The sequence below is a fragment of the Macrobrachium rosenbergii genome, chromosome 2, assembly GCF_040412425.1.
Source record: "Macrobrachium rosenbergii isolate ZJJX-2024 chromosome 2, ASM4041242v1, whole genome shotgun sequence".
Classification (NCBI taxonomy): Eukaryota; Metazoa; Arthropoda; class Malacostraca; order Decapoda; family Palaemonidae; genus Macrobrachium; species Macrobrachium rosenbergii.
Genome location: NC_089742.1, coordinates 55,181,130 through 55,195,585, shown reverse-complemented (window position 1 = coordinate 55,195,585; position 14,456 = coordinate 55,181,130). Strand labels below are relative to the sequence as shown.

At 33.8% G+C, this 14,456-nt stretch overlaps 1 protein-coding gene across 5 annotated transcripts in view; it reads right to left on the bottom strand.

Moving 5' to 3' along the window:
* tefu (Serine/threonine-protein kinase tefu) overlaps window positions 1-14,456 on the bottom strand; it is a 154,391-nt gene that overhangs the window by 21,991 nt on the left and 117,944 nt on the right. For all 5 annotated transcript variants that reach the window (XM_067118592.1, XM_067118621.1, XM_067118596.1 and 2 more), the window contains exons 45-51: window positions 12,852-13,058; window positions 12,435-12,582; window positions 10,635-10,842; window positions 9,420-9,621; window positions 9,111-9,240; window positions 5,446-5,588; window positions 854-1,003 (exon numbers count right to left, since the gene is read on the bottom strand). In XM_067118592.1, the coding sequence (XP_066974693.1) occupies window positions 854-1,003; window positions 5,446-5,588; window positions 9,111-9,240; window positions 9,420-9,621; window positions 10,635-10,842; window positions 12,435-12,582; window positions 12,852-13,058 (1,188 nt within the window). The remainder of the gene's footprint in view (window positions 1-853; window positions 1,004-5,445; window positions 5,589-9,110; window positions 9,241-9,419; window positions 9,622-10,634; window positions 10,843-12,434; window positions 12,583-12,851; window positions 13,059-14,456) is intronic.

The following is a 14,456-nucleotide window of genomic DNA, read 5'->3' as shown; positions in this document are numbered from 1 at the left end:
TGGTTGGTGCGAGAGCAAGAAAGCCTGAACATTGGTACCACACAAAGATGATCAAAGAGAGCATATGCAAGATAAAGAAAGCCCAAATGTTGGGAGCACACAAAGATGATCAAAGACAGTGCTGCAATGATGTTGACACTACACAGTTACAACAAAATGTATGTAGAAGCAAGCAGCGGCTGGATGGAGCAGGTGTGTTCTTTTCAGGATACTGGTGTACCTGAGATTAATGGGTTGTAATGAATAATTGGAATATTTTCCTAATAGTTGGGGAATTGTCAGAGTGGGACTATTTAAGAAAACTGTCAACTAATCAGGTTCAAAAAATCTGGTGCAGAATAAATTAAACTTTACCATAAATCTTTTGACATTTTTACATTGCATCCAATTTAAACATTCTCACAAAAGTGTGATGCTCTTGTTTTAGGCAAGTATAATAAACAAAAAACTTTAAAGTACCTGTGATGAAACTGGGATAACATCAAAAGCCATGTCCTGGTCATAAGCTGGAAATTCACATTTCTGGCTCTACCTTGCATGATCATCTAAACTAAACTAACTACCAAACAATACAAGTATATTTGCTGTCATTTTTAATTTATATCCTTCTTGTTCTGTTACGTATTGTAAGTATAACTGTGTAAAGGTAACGTACACATTAGCAACCACTCAGTACTGATGATATCTATAACAACCAATTCAACAAAAGCATCATTACCAAGTTGGGGTTTCATGCCTAGGCCAAGACACCATGTGGATATAACCAACATATAATGACATTCACTTACACAATATATCAAATACAAGTCATAACAGATATAATAACAATAGAATAATATTAAACAAAAATTACCTTGTCTCCAGCATTATGTTTATCTGCACCATCAGACCAGTTTGCTAAGACAAGATAAGCTAATGAAATTTTCTCAAGCTCTGTAACATGGCAACCCAGTTCTGTCTTCTTTAGTTTATTTACCAGAAGCTTTGCAGCTTGAACTCGACCCTGAAAAGAGAATGATATATTAAAATCCTGGAATTATATAGCTCCCAAAGGCAGGTACAGCTAGGGTTTGAGGGGACACTGCAAACATCCTTCAGTAATGCCTCCAGTACACCATATGAGGTGCAATGATAGTGACACCACCTAAAGAGGATAGCACCATGATGCTGTGCACAAAAAGAAATAGTAATGACGGAAAAACGAATTCTGACAGCATGACAAAAAACAAAATGGACTAGTGGTAATGGTCAAAGATGAAATGGCATATGTGACACATGTGAGATGAAAATGCAGAAAAATATTAAGATCTTAGAAAAGAAGTAATGTATGTGTTCTTAATTACCACACCACAATAAGGGAGACCCGAAAAAGAAAAGCAATAATCTTAGGCTTTCCCAAGCAAAGACAAAGTGTCAAAGTCAGGTTATATCAGCATGAAGAGACTTAAATGCTACATAGGTTCTGAAAGAGTTGGTTTTAGAGATGTGATGGGAAAATATGTAATTAATATTATTAAAAAATTATTTAACAACCACAGAGTTAAAATTCCTGACTTTCACAGTGCTGGTCCAAAGGGTTTGTTCTTAAAAAATATTTATGTTTTCTAACATATTGCTATTCCTTAAAACTTAATCATTTCTTCAACTAAAAGAGGTCAAGAATCTGATAAAATGTCTTTCAAGGGCTTATTTCTGATACTTGATAAAAGTTCTTGGGTGATACTGGGACAATCACTATAAGATATGTTTGATAGTAAGACCCTACACATATTTTAAGAGCTGTTCACAATTCTCTGAATTCAGGTACTGGGTAATGTGGGTCACCAAATACCCAAGGGTCAGATGACTGCGACCAATTCAATACCCATGGGTTAGATGAGTGTGACCAATTCAAAGACAGGATAAACAAGGCAAACAGGACGTTAAACATTTCTACAGATTTGGGGGCACTGAACTATGAAGCATGTTCTGAGAAATTATCCCAAGACTGGGAAAATCATGGGGTACAGAATGAAGACCTAGACCAGAACAAAATTCAATTACCTTATTTAGTTTAAGGTATTGAATTGTGTGACATTTTGCAATATTGTAATGAGTTTTTAACATAAATTAATTTTCTAAGTTATATCAGGTATAAAATAAAGATACAGTACTCTTACAACTTATTTACAGTACTATGTTATTAGGATTATACAGATAAAAAATCAACTAAATACCATCACTGGTTTTGATATAGCTTGCAAAACAGGTCTTTCCAATTTTAGGTTTTTTTTAGGATAAATAGAAAATTGTACATGATAATTTTAAATCTTAGTATAACACTGAAGAATAAAGCCTATACAAAATAAAAGAAAACTATATGAATTCCCACTTTCTTCAATACATAGCGTTACTACCCTTTAAAGGGAGGGATGTCTTGCCTTTGGATATTTTGCTTGCTACAGATCTGAAACATAAGGTCACTTATGCTCTACTTCTTTGTTTACTGGTTTTATCAACTAAAGGAGAGTGTACATACAATAGCCAATAGGTGCGTAATGCATAAAGATAATGAGAATAATAAATAAAGTTTGACTAGGACTTTTGCTTACTTAAGTACATTATATATGGATCTATTTCAGTTAACCCTTAAACGCCTACTGGACGTATCATATGTCGACTAAAATTGTCTGTTGGGTGCCAAGTGAACGTACCGTACGTCGACTACAAAAAATTTCAACCTTCAGTCAACTTTGACTCGACCGAAATGGTCGAAAAACGCAATTGTAAGCTAAAACTCTTCCATTCTAGTAATATTCAATCATGTACCTTCATTTTGCAACAAATTGAAGTCTCTAGCACAATATTTCGATTTATGGTGAATTTTTGAAAAAACTTTTTCTTACGCCAGCCATAACTCGGCTGAAAATTTCAGAAATTCTTTAGTCATTTTGTCGTAATTTTTGCACTGTTCTATATTAGCCGTTACATAAAGTTTTATATATGAAAATGTGCGCAATTTCATGTAGAATACAACAAAATACAACCCATGGTTGTAGCTTTTATCAGTTTGGAAATATTTTCATATAAATCACGATAACTGCCAAAATTTCAACATTCGGTCAACTTTGACTCGACCGAAATGGTAAAAAACGCAATTGTAAGCTAAAACTCTTACATTCTAGTAATATTCAATCATTTACCTTCATTTTGCAACCAATTGGAAGTCTCTAGCACAATATTTCGATTTATGGTGAATTTTGAAAAACTTTTTCCTTACGTCCGCGCCACAAATTCTTTCACACGTTGTCGTAATGTTTGCACTGTTTTATATTAGTTGTTACATAAAGTTTTATATATGGAAATGTGCAATTTCATGTAGAATACAACAAAAATAACTCATGGTTGTAGCTTTTTATCAGTTTTGAAATATTTTCATATAAATCACAATAACTGCCAAAATTTCAAGCTTTGGTCAACTTTAACTCGACCAAATGGTAAAAACGCAATTATAAGCTAAAAATCTTACATTCTAGTAATATTCAATCATGTACCTTCATTTTGCAACAAACTGGAAGTCTCTAGCACAATATTTCGATTTATGGTGAATTTCTGAAAAAAAAAAAAAAAAAAAAAAAAAAAAAAAAAAAAAAAAAAATTTTTCCTTACGTCTGCATGCTACAACTCGGCGAACATCTCAGAAATTCTTTCGTCATGTTGTCGTAATGTTTGCATCGTTTTACATTAGTCGTTACATAAACTTTTATATATGAAAATGTGAGCAATTTCATGTAGAATACAACAGAAGATAGCTCATGGTTGTAGCTTTTACCAGTTTTGAAATATTTTCACATAAATCACGATAACTGCCAAAATTTCAACCTTCGGTCAACTTTAACTTGACCGAAATGGTAAAAACGCAATTGTAAGCTAAAACTCTTACATTCTAGTAATATTCAATCGTTTACCTTCATTTTGCAATAAATTGGAAGTCTCTAGCACAATATTTCGATTTATGGTGAATTTTTGAAAAAACATTTTCCTTACGTCTGCTTGTGTAACTCGGCCGAACATCTCAGAAATTCTTTCGTCTCATTGTCGTAATATTTGCACCGTTTTATATTAGTCATTACATAAAGTTTTATATATGAAAATGTGCGCAATTTCATGTACAATACAAAAGAAAATAACTCATGGTTGTAGCTTTTATCAGTTTTGAAATATTTTCATATAAATCACGATAAATAGAAAAATTCGACTTTCGTCAACTTTAACTCGACTGAAATGGTCAAAAACTGCAATTGTAAGCTAAAACACTTACAGTCTAGTAATATTCAATCAATTAGCTTCATTTTTCAACAAACGGGAAGTCTCTAGCACAATATTTCGATTTATGGTGAATTTTTGAAAAAAAAACATTTTTTTACGTCCGCTCGTTACGAATTCATGCATCATTTTGTGATAATATTTTCTCAGTGTTGCTTTGATTGTTTTAAAATTTGTTATATACCAAAATCATCGCAATTTAGTGTACAATACAACTAAAAAAAATTAACTCATTAGCTTTAACCGTTGTGCTTACAGCGCGATTTGTATACAATTATATGAGTTTTTTTTTTTTTGCTGTCATACATTCCAATATTTATATACGATAATGATATTTTTTTCATTTCTGATGGTTGCATACTAAACTTCAGGCAATGACAAAAAAAGGAGCCAAAAATGAACTCTTAATCTTAAAAACTAAGCGTGCTATGATTTTTTGAAAAAAACTTTTTTCCACTTCGGCGCTAACTCAACGAACGCCGCCGGCATACGGGAGACGTTTTTGTAAATAGAGGCTCGGCGTTTAAGGGTTAAAAAATGTATTGACAAGACTATATTTTATGGCAGCATGCTATATTGCTCTTGCTTTTATGATTTCTATAAGAATTTGCACAGGGTAAGCTGGATAAATAGCAAGGTTAGTATAATGAGTATGGTACCTGCATTTTGTCCTCTTTGTCACCCTTTGGCTCTGCTTGTGCATTGTGCATATAAGTGAGAGAGTATTGTATTCTTAACACCCCACATATTTACCAATCAGTGCTAAGAACATTACTTCCTGGAGTTTGAGCTAATCATGCACAGATATGCTTTTGTATTTTTGTACATAATGCTAATAACTGGGGAAGCAGCAAAATTCACTTGTCTGGGAAGAAGTTGCAAACTTGCTTCACAGGACCAATTATAATACAAAATTCATCACAAATTACTGAAATTTTATATTAAATAATTTCAAATAATTAACCAAACATAAAAATGTTGAATACTCTGTAAGCATCTGGCCTTCGTCTACAGAAAAGAAATACAGACTGAAATACTTCACTGATCTTAAAAACTTTTCAAACCACCTACAGTAAGTAACAGATCTGTATAAAATTAATAAATCACAGTCTAACAGGAAGTTAGGAATAGAGTAACTACCTCTTCAATTCCCTGGACTTGCTGTAATTTTTTCCGGCTACCGCTGCTACGGGATTCTTTCAGAATATCATCATCAGCATGGGCATTTGCCAATGCCATAACAACTGGGAGGCTATGATGTGGGTGTTCCAGACATATACGTTCTACAAACAGGAAAAAAAGGGAATGTGCTTTCAATAACAAAATTTAAAGGGAAAATTTATATTGTTAAAAAAAAAGTCACAAAAATGAATATCAAAGTTCACTTGGGAAAAGAAGTATAATACCAATTCTCTTATGTTATGACAAGAAAAGTGTATCAATTATGGAAATATTGTTTCTTATAAATAATGTTACTCTTCTAAGATTAAACCTCACTCTATCTAGAAAAGCACTGTAGAATTTAGAATATTTCTCGCATCCTATGAGTTCCACAAATTCAAAATACAAGAAGGGCAAATGTCTTTGCTTGCCCAACCTCTATCTGATAGAAGAGCCTATCTCCTCTTTCTTTAAATCTTTTTAATTTTTAATCATCATTCCTTCTTGTAAAATACATAATCTTAAAAAATCAAAATGAATTTGATTCACTATACAAACCCACTACATGTATTTACAATCAGACCAAGTTGCATTCTTCACAAATAATAAACAATGCATTCCATATTAAACAAAAAACTGTCTGCTTATTGCAACACTTACATGCACGCCATGGATCCTAAGGACCTGGGCAGCAAACAATCTTACATTTTATGTATTCTGGATAATAATCAGCGAAAAACCCGCAGGATTTGGATGCAAACAAATTTTACTAAAGTAATGAATTTGTATGAAAAATTAATTTTTTTTTTAATTATATTTGTTTTCCCATAAACCAATTACTGTACTTATAATTAGCTGCGAAATATCCTAGGCTTGACTGACTTGGATGAATGACCCATTTTAGAGCTCCTGGTACTGAGATAAGCAATCAAACCCAAATGCTTCAAGGAAACAATGTTATCTATGCATTTAAGGATATCAAAAGAATGCGTATAAATACTTAACTAACTTTAAACTGCAGCATATATACCATACATGCCAGGACTAGCATGACATCCCTGAAAGAATTTACAAATGTCTAGCAGCCACATGCAAATACTAGAAAAGAGATAAAATGAGCCTGATTATGTGGACAAGCATCTAAAATCATGCAATACTACCATCCATTATCATACTTCATGCATACAAGGAAACTGGCTGAGTCACTGACATTAAGTTTTAAGTTTCCTCAGATCCCTTGTCAAAAAGTAAGGCTTGGATGTGTCTATTCTATAGTCCATGATTGCTTGACGATGAAGATGCACAATGACAGGACAAGAAAGAAGTTTCTTGGAATGTAGAGAAAAATGGAAAATGAAGGGTGCAGTGGAGCTTAATAAGGGTATCTGAATACTCGGACTTAGTCTGAGTATGACCAAAATGTCATATGCCATAGTACAAGAACACAAAGGTGGCTGAAGAGATTGGATAAATCAAAGAAGTCAGGCCACAGGAATAAAAACATTACCAGGAAAGGTGGCAATGGAAGCTGAAACAGAACAAGGCACAGGGACAGCAGGCACACTGATAGAAAAGCAGTGGCTAACTCTTAAAATTTTGATTCCATCATGGCAAAGAATTTTCTCTGATTTGACATCTCACAAAGAAGTCCTAACCCACAGGGCTGAAAATAGAGGTGAATGCAGAATCTCTGATCTGAGCAAGAGGAAAGGGCAGGTGGATGGGAAGCACGCAGGCGGAAGGATCACAAGAAAAAAAGTAGTCACAGCAGGTGAAGGCAGAAAACAGAGGAGAAGCAGTAGCTGCAAGCAAGGAAGTTGAGGCCGTGTGGACCACAGACATCAAAGTGACAAAGCTACTAGTGGAAGAAATAAAAACCATGGAAGACCTGGTCAGTAAGGGCACTGAAACTGGTTATAACAGCATGGAATGAGCAGTCAAGGCCAAGGATGCTATTCTGCTAAATGTCAAGGGATCATACACATAAGGTGGAATGCCAGAATAAACTCTAGTAGATGATGAGAAAGGGGTAGAGCATAGTGTTGCTCAAGGTCGCACAATTGGAAAAGCCAAGTACACAGGAGCAGTCAAGTATTTGGATACATGGTACAAATCTGAATACAATTGGCACGTAACTGAAACTGTTACATGCCAAAGTGTATGAAAACACAGGAGTAACTGATGAGATTGAATGCCATATATAGAAAAGTCTAAGGCCACAGGAATGGCAATATTACTAAGAAAGGTGGTAACAAGAGGGGGAACAGAACAAGACACTGGGACAGCAGACACAATGATACTAGAAAAACCAGCTAACCATTAAACCTTCATGCTGAAGATGACAAAGATCTGTCCTTGAAGATTGGCCATCTGAAACTGCAACCTTGCAAAGGAGTCATCACACTCATCCCTGGAAGCAGAGGCAGATGAAGAAGCTCTGACGCAGAAGGTAGATGAATGGGTGGCACAAAGGTAGAGGTAACAGGAAAGATGATGGACCTGGCACAGCCCTAACAGGAGTATGAAGGAAAACTTCTGGAGAAGGAAACATCACTTGGAGAGTAAACAGCTGAATAAAAACAAGTAATGTACTACTATGAGAGCAAGATTTATGATCTAATAGCACCAGCACGTGGCATGAGGAAATAAAACGCTTCTTCCAAAGAAGGTGGACACTTGACCCTCCTGGTCACACAGCAATAAGCAAAACTCAATGACTCACCAGCTGAGGAGGAAAAACATGTTTCAGACATAACACTGCCAAAAATAATACCATTTTTCTTTAGACCAATAATTTCAAACTATGCAAGTAAGGGTGAAAGAACATACTTGGTTCCTACTAGAAGACCGCTGCAAACAGGGGTCCTTCTCCAAGAAGGACACAATGCTGCAGGACTTACCATCCTGCCAGCAAAAGGCATAATGACAACGGGAATGAAATGTCAAAAACAAAATATACAATATTAAACACAAAATCTTATAATAGTTTCATAAAAAATGAACATTAAAAGGTATCCATTACTAGGCAAAGGGAAAAAGTTATTAACAATTATGTTAAAAGCTCAAAACTACAGTAGGGGGAAAAAAAAAACCAACAATGAAAAACTATGATGATAATAGTAATACAGTTAAGTAAGGTAAAACTGCAAAAAAAAAAAAAAAAAAAAAAAAAAAAATTATAAGAAGAGCAGTAAGATACAGTGACGAGAGCAATGCACCGATAGCCAGTTTTAACGTAACTCGAAGAAAAACTTGAAGAAATATAAGCACACCACACAAAATGAAAATGAAATGTAAATGCATTGAAAATAAAATCTTGTCAATGACAAATCACAGCAGAAATGCTGCTAAGTCCTGGATAGAATGGCAACACATTTAACCACTACTGAGGGGCACAGAAAAGTGAAATGTCAGCAAAGAATCTACAAAGATCCTTGAGTTGGCTAAGCAAGTGCACTAGAACCATTTCATTTTAAATGCTTTGCTTCATGCACAGGATGTGATTCACACAGCTGAAGACTATTTCTTGATTAATGAGTTTGTAATAACAAATCACTTTTGTGATCTTCACAAACATCAGTAAAGAACAAAAGACAAGGACTGAGATTTCAAAAACAACAACTCTGGCATTTAACATCACTCACCTAAAATATTTAGAAGAGTTTTCAAAAACAGTTGCTTCTTTTCATCTGCCACACACGTTAGCCTGGCAACAAGTTGGTACAACAGTGGCACAAACTTGTGGCTTTTTATCTTAACTCCATATGTGTTCACCTGTAGAGAATAAAGCTGAAATATTAAAAAACAATATTACCAAAGATATGAAGTTTTTATAATTGTGACACTAAATACATATACTGTATAGGATTACTGTACTGACTTACACCTGTAAAATGAACAAAGATAAAATTATTCATAATTTTCTCTACCGGTTTTCAAAAGAAAATACTTACTAATTTATTAATGTTAACATTTTCAAGGTTCTCAGTCCAAAGGGCAACAGTGCGATACAGGTGTAAGTCATAATCATGAGACACTAGAAGGCACTTCAAATAATTCTGAAGGGCTAGAAAGAGGAATTCTTCTTGCTCCTTTTTTAAGTCAGCCAAGACATTTTGGTCAATTTGAACATTTTTTTGGAGAATACTTTGCTTTCTGGAAAGAAAAAATAATAAAATTTAACTTTAAATGGCACACACAGTAGACTATTTTTTTTTTTGTAAATGTAAATATTTTATGATTTTACATGGAGCTAAAACTCCCAACAATTGTGCTGGAATGTTTCGGAAAGGTTTGGTTATGACAACCACAATTTTTTGGAGAGAAACTCAGCATGATACTCAGCATTACTAGGTGATACATACTGAACCATTACAATGCAAGGACCTTTGGGTTGTATGTGCCAGTATGTTCTGAGGAGGCTAAACAACATTTGACAAGTAGTACAGATAGGTACTCCTTCAAACTTCATGCAATACCAAGCAAACAAACCAAATAAGAAAATTTATGCGGGTACTTTCAACACTGGCAACATCTTTCATCTGTCTAGACCTGTAACAACCAACTTGCTTCAACCCTCACTCATTTACCCTTCATCCATTCTGCTTTTGCCAAAAATAAACTTCTCAGATGCTGAAATTGATTTTTAAGTGCATATTTGTTTACAATATATAAAAATTAATATTATGTGAAATACAACTAATAAATGTCAACTTTATAACACTGACTAGCCTACTGAAATTCTTGTGATACAGTCTGTACAATACAATTAATGTTATTGCATAATGCACCAAGTGGAACAATGAGGCATAAGCTTACCTATTTTTATATCAAGTGGGTCATAATGGTTTTTCCCCATAAGAATTCAGCATAATGGTACTATGGACAGTCTCTTGGTAAAGTGACCAGAAGAATGTCCACAATAGAAAACACTCAACATGAAGAGCTCTAAAGAACAATGGTTTTAAGTTGTGAGAAAATTCACTGTCACTAACAGGACAATTTCCAACATCAGTTGGGCTGGTTTACTACTTTACAATTCATATTTACTATGGTCCTTTCATGACAGATCAAAGATTTACAGATATGGAGAAACAGCATGTGCTTTGTTTAAATAAAACATAATGACATTTACCATGTTTGTTAGAATACAACAAAATGACAGTTACCTTGTTAAGTCTTTCTTTTCAATTATATCCTGTGTTTTGTCACTCAAATTTGCTAGCTTCTCTATTTCTTTTCTTGATCTAGCAATGTTCTCCCTCTTTGACTGAATGATGTCAGATTCTAGATACTGACGGACATCTCTGTACAGTTTATCAGCATATACAGAAAGTTTGTGGTAACTATTTTCTAAAACGTTTCGACATCCAGGTTCTGTAAAATAATTATGGAATAAGATCAATCATAACCATTTATGATCTAGCAAATATTGACTATCTGCCACAATATGCAATAAACCTATTTGCCTTACACTATACACAGCTGAGCTGAGAAATATTAAGTTAGTACAAATATATCATGAACAGAAAATTACAGTACTTGTGCAATTGAAAACACCACTGCCTTCTGTGTTCTATGGAGTTTTTGTTGCTGTTTTCTCACAAAAGGAAGGCAGAATATGAATGATGTTGAGTAAAAGGGCTCAACTAAAATAAAAATGCCAATGGCGAACAGTGTCACAGCCATGGGACAGTGGGGAGACCTAAGTCAATAAGTGTCTTTTCATACAAAGAAACAGGCCTGAAAATGAATCAATGTTGGGATCTACCAAGTACATTCATCCCTTATATAATTTGAAAACAATGTATGTGTAAGAAGTAAGTTTACCCCTTTTATTTTGTTAACTAAACAGGTTTGCTAGGTTGTTTTACTTTAGCAATAAATAAGCTTAAACACATTATATTTGTTATTTTCCATTTGCAATAATCCTAATCGTAGAGAGGTGTGTGTTTGTACATGAGCCTGTGGGGATATTAGCTCAGGATGCAGCCAGGAAGCCAAAAGATAAGCAGCCTGGAAAAGTTTGGGAACCACTAAACTAAAATCATGTATACATTTTTTGAAATTCAGGAAAATTTATAGCAGTGCATCCCTTAAAATTACTGCTCTCCAAGATGCACTCTAATAATAATAATAATAATAATAATAATAATAATAATAATAATAACAATAATAATAATAATAATAAATAATAATAATAATAATAATAATAATAATAATAATAATAATAATAATAAGTATCACTCACTGATGTCGCAATACCATGGGACACCAGAGCAGATGAGAAAGAGAAAAAACTGATAAGTACCAAGACCTGAAAATCGAAATAAGAAAGATATGGAATATGCCAGTGGAAATTGTATCCATAATCATAGGAACACTAGGAACGATCCCAAGATCCCTGAGAGGGAATCTGGAAAAACTAGATGCTGAAATAGCTTTAGGACTCAAGCAGAAAAATGTGCTACTAGAAACAGCGCACAAAGTGATGGACTCCTAATGAGGCAGGATGCAACCCAGAACCCCACACTATAAAATAAAAAGCCACCCAGTCGAATAGGATGTTTGTGATAGACGACAAAAAAAAAAAAAAAAAAAAATCTCTGGTTATTACTTTTATAAGTAAGTTAACCAGATCACTGAGTCAATATAATACCTGGTGGTTAAAAGTAGGATATGTCAAGTATTTCAAAATATATCAAGTACTTCAAAATAAAGTTATTAAGAAGTATATTTCATGTTTTTGAAGACTTGTTCAGTTCTCGAAACTATTTGTTAAGCACTTGAAAGCATTTAGCATAAAGATTTCTCCCAACATTCTTAGAATCTTCACAACGTTATTAAAAGATATCAAGATACTACCATTATTGGAATTACCAGATTTTTTTAAGTTAATCTAACATAAAATGCAAATTAAAAATAAACATGAGAAATACAATAAAACTAATAACACACTATATACTTACCTTGCCTTGCTTCTAGAATGTCAACAGCTCTATTAAAATATTCTGTAATAACAAATCGAGGGGGTTTTGCAAGGGAGTCCATCAGCACACATCCATATGAATGGATAACTTGGCAAAGCAAAACTTCCTGCTCATCCTTCAAGTCAACCTATCACAGGAAGATTTAGCCGACATGTAATTCAGAATGCACAAACAAAATATGTCACCACAATGAATGATCACCAATATCAGTTTTTATCTTTACCACACTTCATTCCAATCAAATTATAACATTTTCCTGAAGGGAAAATAATAATTCCATTAGTCTCCTTACATTTTACAGTTAAATGAATAAAAAAATGACAAAGGTTTACAATATAAACACAAACTTTACATTTTAGAAAGTCCTTCCTCAGATTACTAAATACTAAAACCAACCTTCTGCATGTCTTCTAGTAAAACATCAAGAACTCGCATTGCATGATGATTATCTCCTTGACTCTTTGCTACTTCTGCTTCTTCCAACTGGGTTCTCCATTTCAAACACAGGGGGACGTCCAACTTTACAGCTGAAACTAGAGCTACTTCACAACCACTGCTGTTCCCTAACATTTGTGAGTTTCTAGCAAGCATGGATTTCTTTAACTGAAAGAGAAGTTACCAACATAATGAAATGTTACAAAGATGCATCACAGAAAAAATACATTATAGAAAAGACACTATGCTAAGTTCTGAAATTATAAAAATTTACACTGTAATTTTAGCCTGGATTTCCTATACACCAACAATAAAGCATAATGTAATAGCCACAAAAGAGACATTCAAGACACTAAATACAATAATAAAAAATCACTAACCATCAAAAGAGAAAATAATACTATCCTGACTTTACTATTGAAAATTTATAAAAACAATCAATCCAAACTTGAGACAAATAAGCCAATAAAAAAACTGGTTTATGATTAAAGACACTATTCCTGAGCTAAATGCACACAAAGAAAAGAAATTTCTCTGAAAATGCATTTGTATGGTATTTCATAAAGCAACAAAATATCCTACATTAGATAAACATAAACCATAACCAGAATTTTCAATTTTATTAATAAAAGAATATTATATGAAATAATGTACATATAAACAGAAAGATGAATAGATAATATCTAATGGAAAAAAATTTAACAACCAACAGTATTCAGACAGGCAAATAACACACACAAAAAGGGAATATTAAGTGAAAATTAGGGTAATTACCATAACCAATTAAAAATAAAAAGAGTAAAATACAAAAAGGCTTACAAGTTTGAATGATTTCATGATTCATATACTTTTCTGGGGAATGAGACTATAAATTTGTTCATATAATAAACACACACAGAATGATCAGTTTTCACCACTAGATGCACTCAAGCACCCAGATGCATACTCAGATATGTAAAAAGTTGGACTTAACATTTTCTGGGGCATGTCTGGAGGTTACTGCTACCACAGATAAGGCTAACTTAAAATAATGGGCTTGTGCTGAAACATAATCCTTGTTATCATTCACTTGATTTATACTGTGCAGTATTTCCATATACAAACGCTCCTCTACTTACGAACTTTCAGAGATATGAACAACTGTGATCATAAAATAAAATTTGTTTCCAGTGCTCAGCCCACCACCTGTAAGTTAATTGGAGTGCTCCGCCCACCACCCGTAAGTTGAAATTTTGTATTGCGAGCCTCGGCTTATTTACAATTTCTGCCACTAACCTCGCCAAACAGCACCGTAGCTGATGCCAATACGCCTGTACGTGGTCCCAGACTCTCAAGACTAGGCAAGTGATAAGATGTGATCTCTTGTGCTCCGAGTAATTCTTGTGCTTTTACTGTGAAATATCTAGCCTATCCATTATCTACCATGGCTAGTGGCAAGCATAGAGCAAGTGAAGATAGTATAGTGGTAAAAGCTGCAAGCTATCTAAATGGAAACAAAAGTGGCAATTATAAAGAAATCAGAAAATGTGAAAAATTGGTTGAGGTAGCACGCATGTAACATACGAA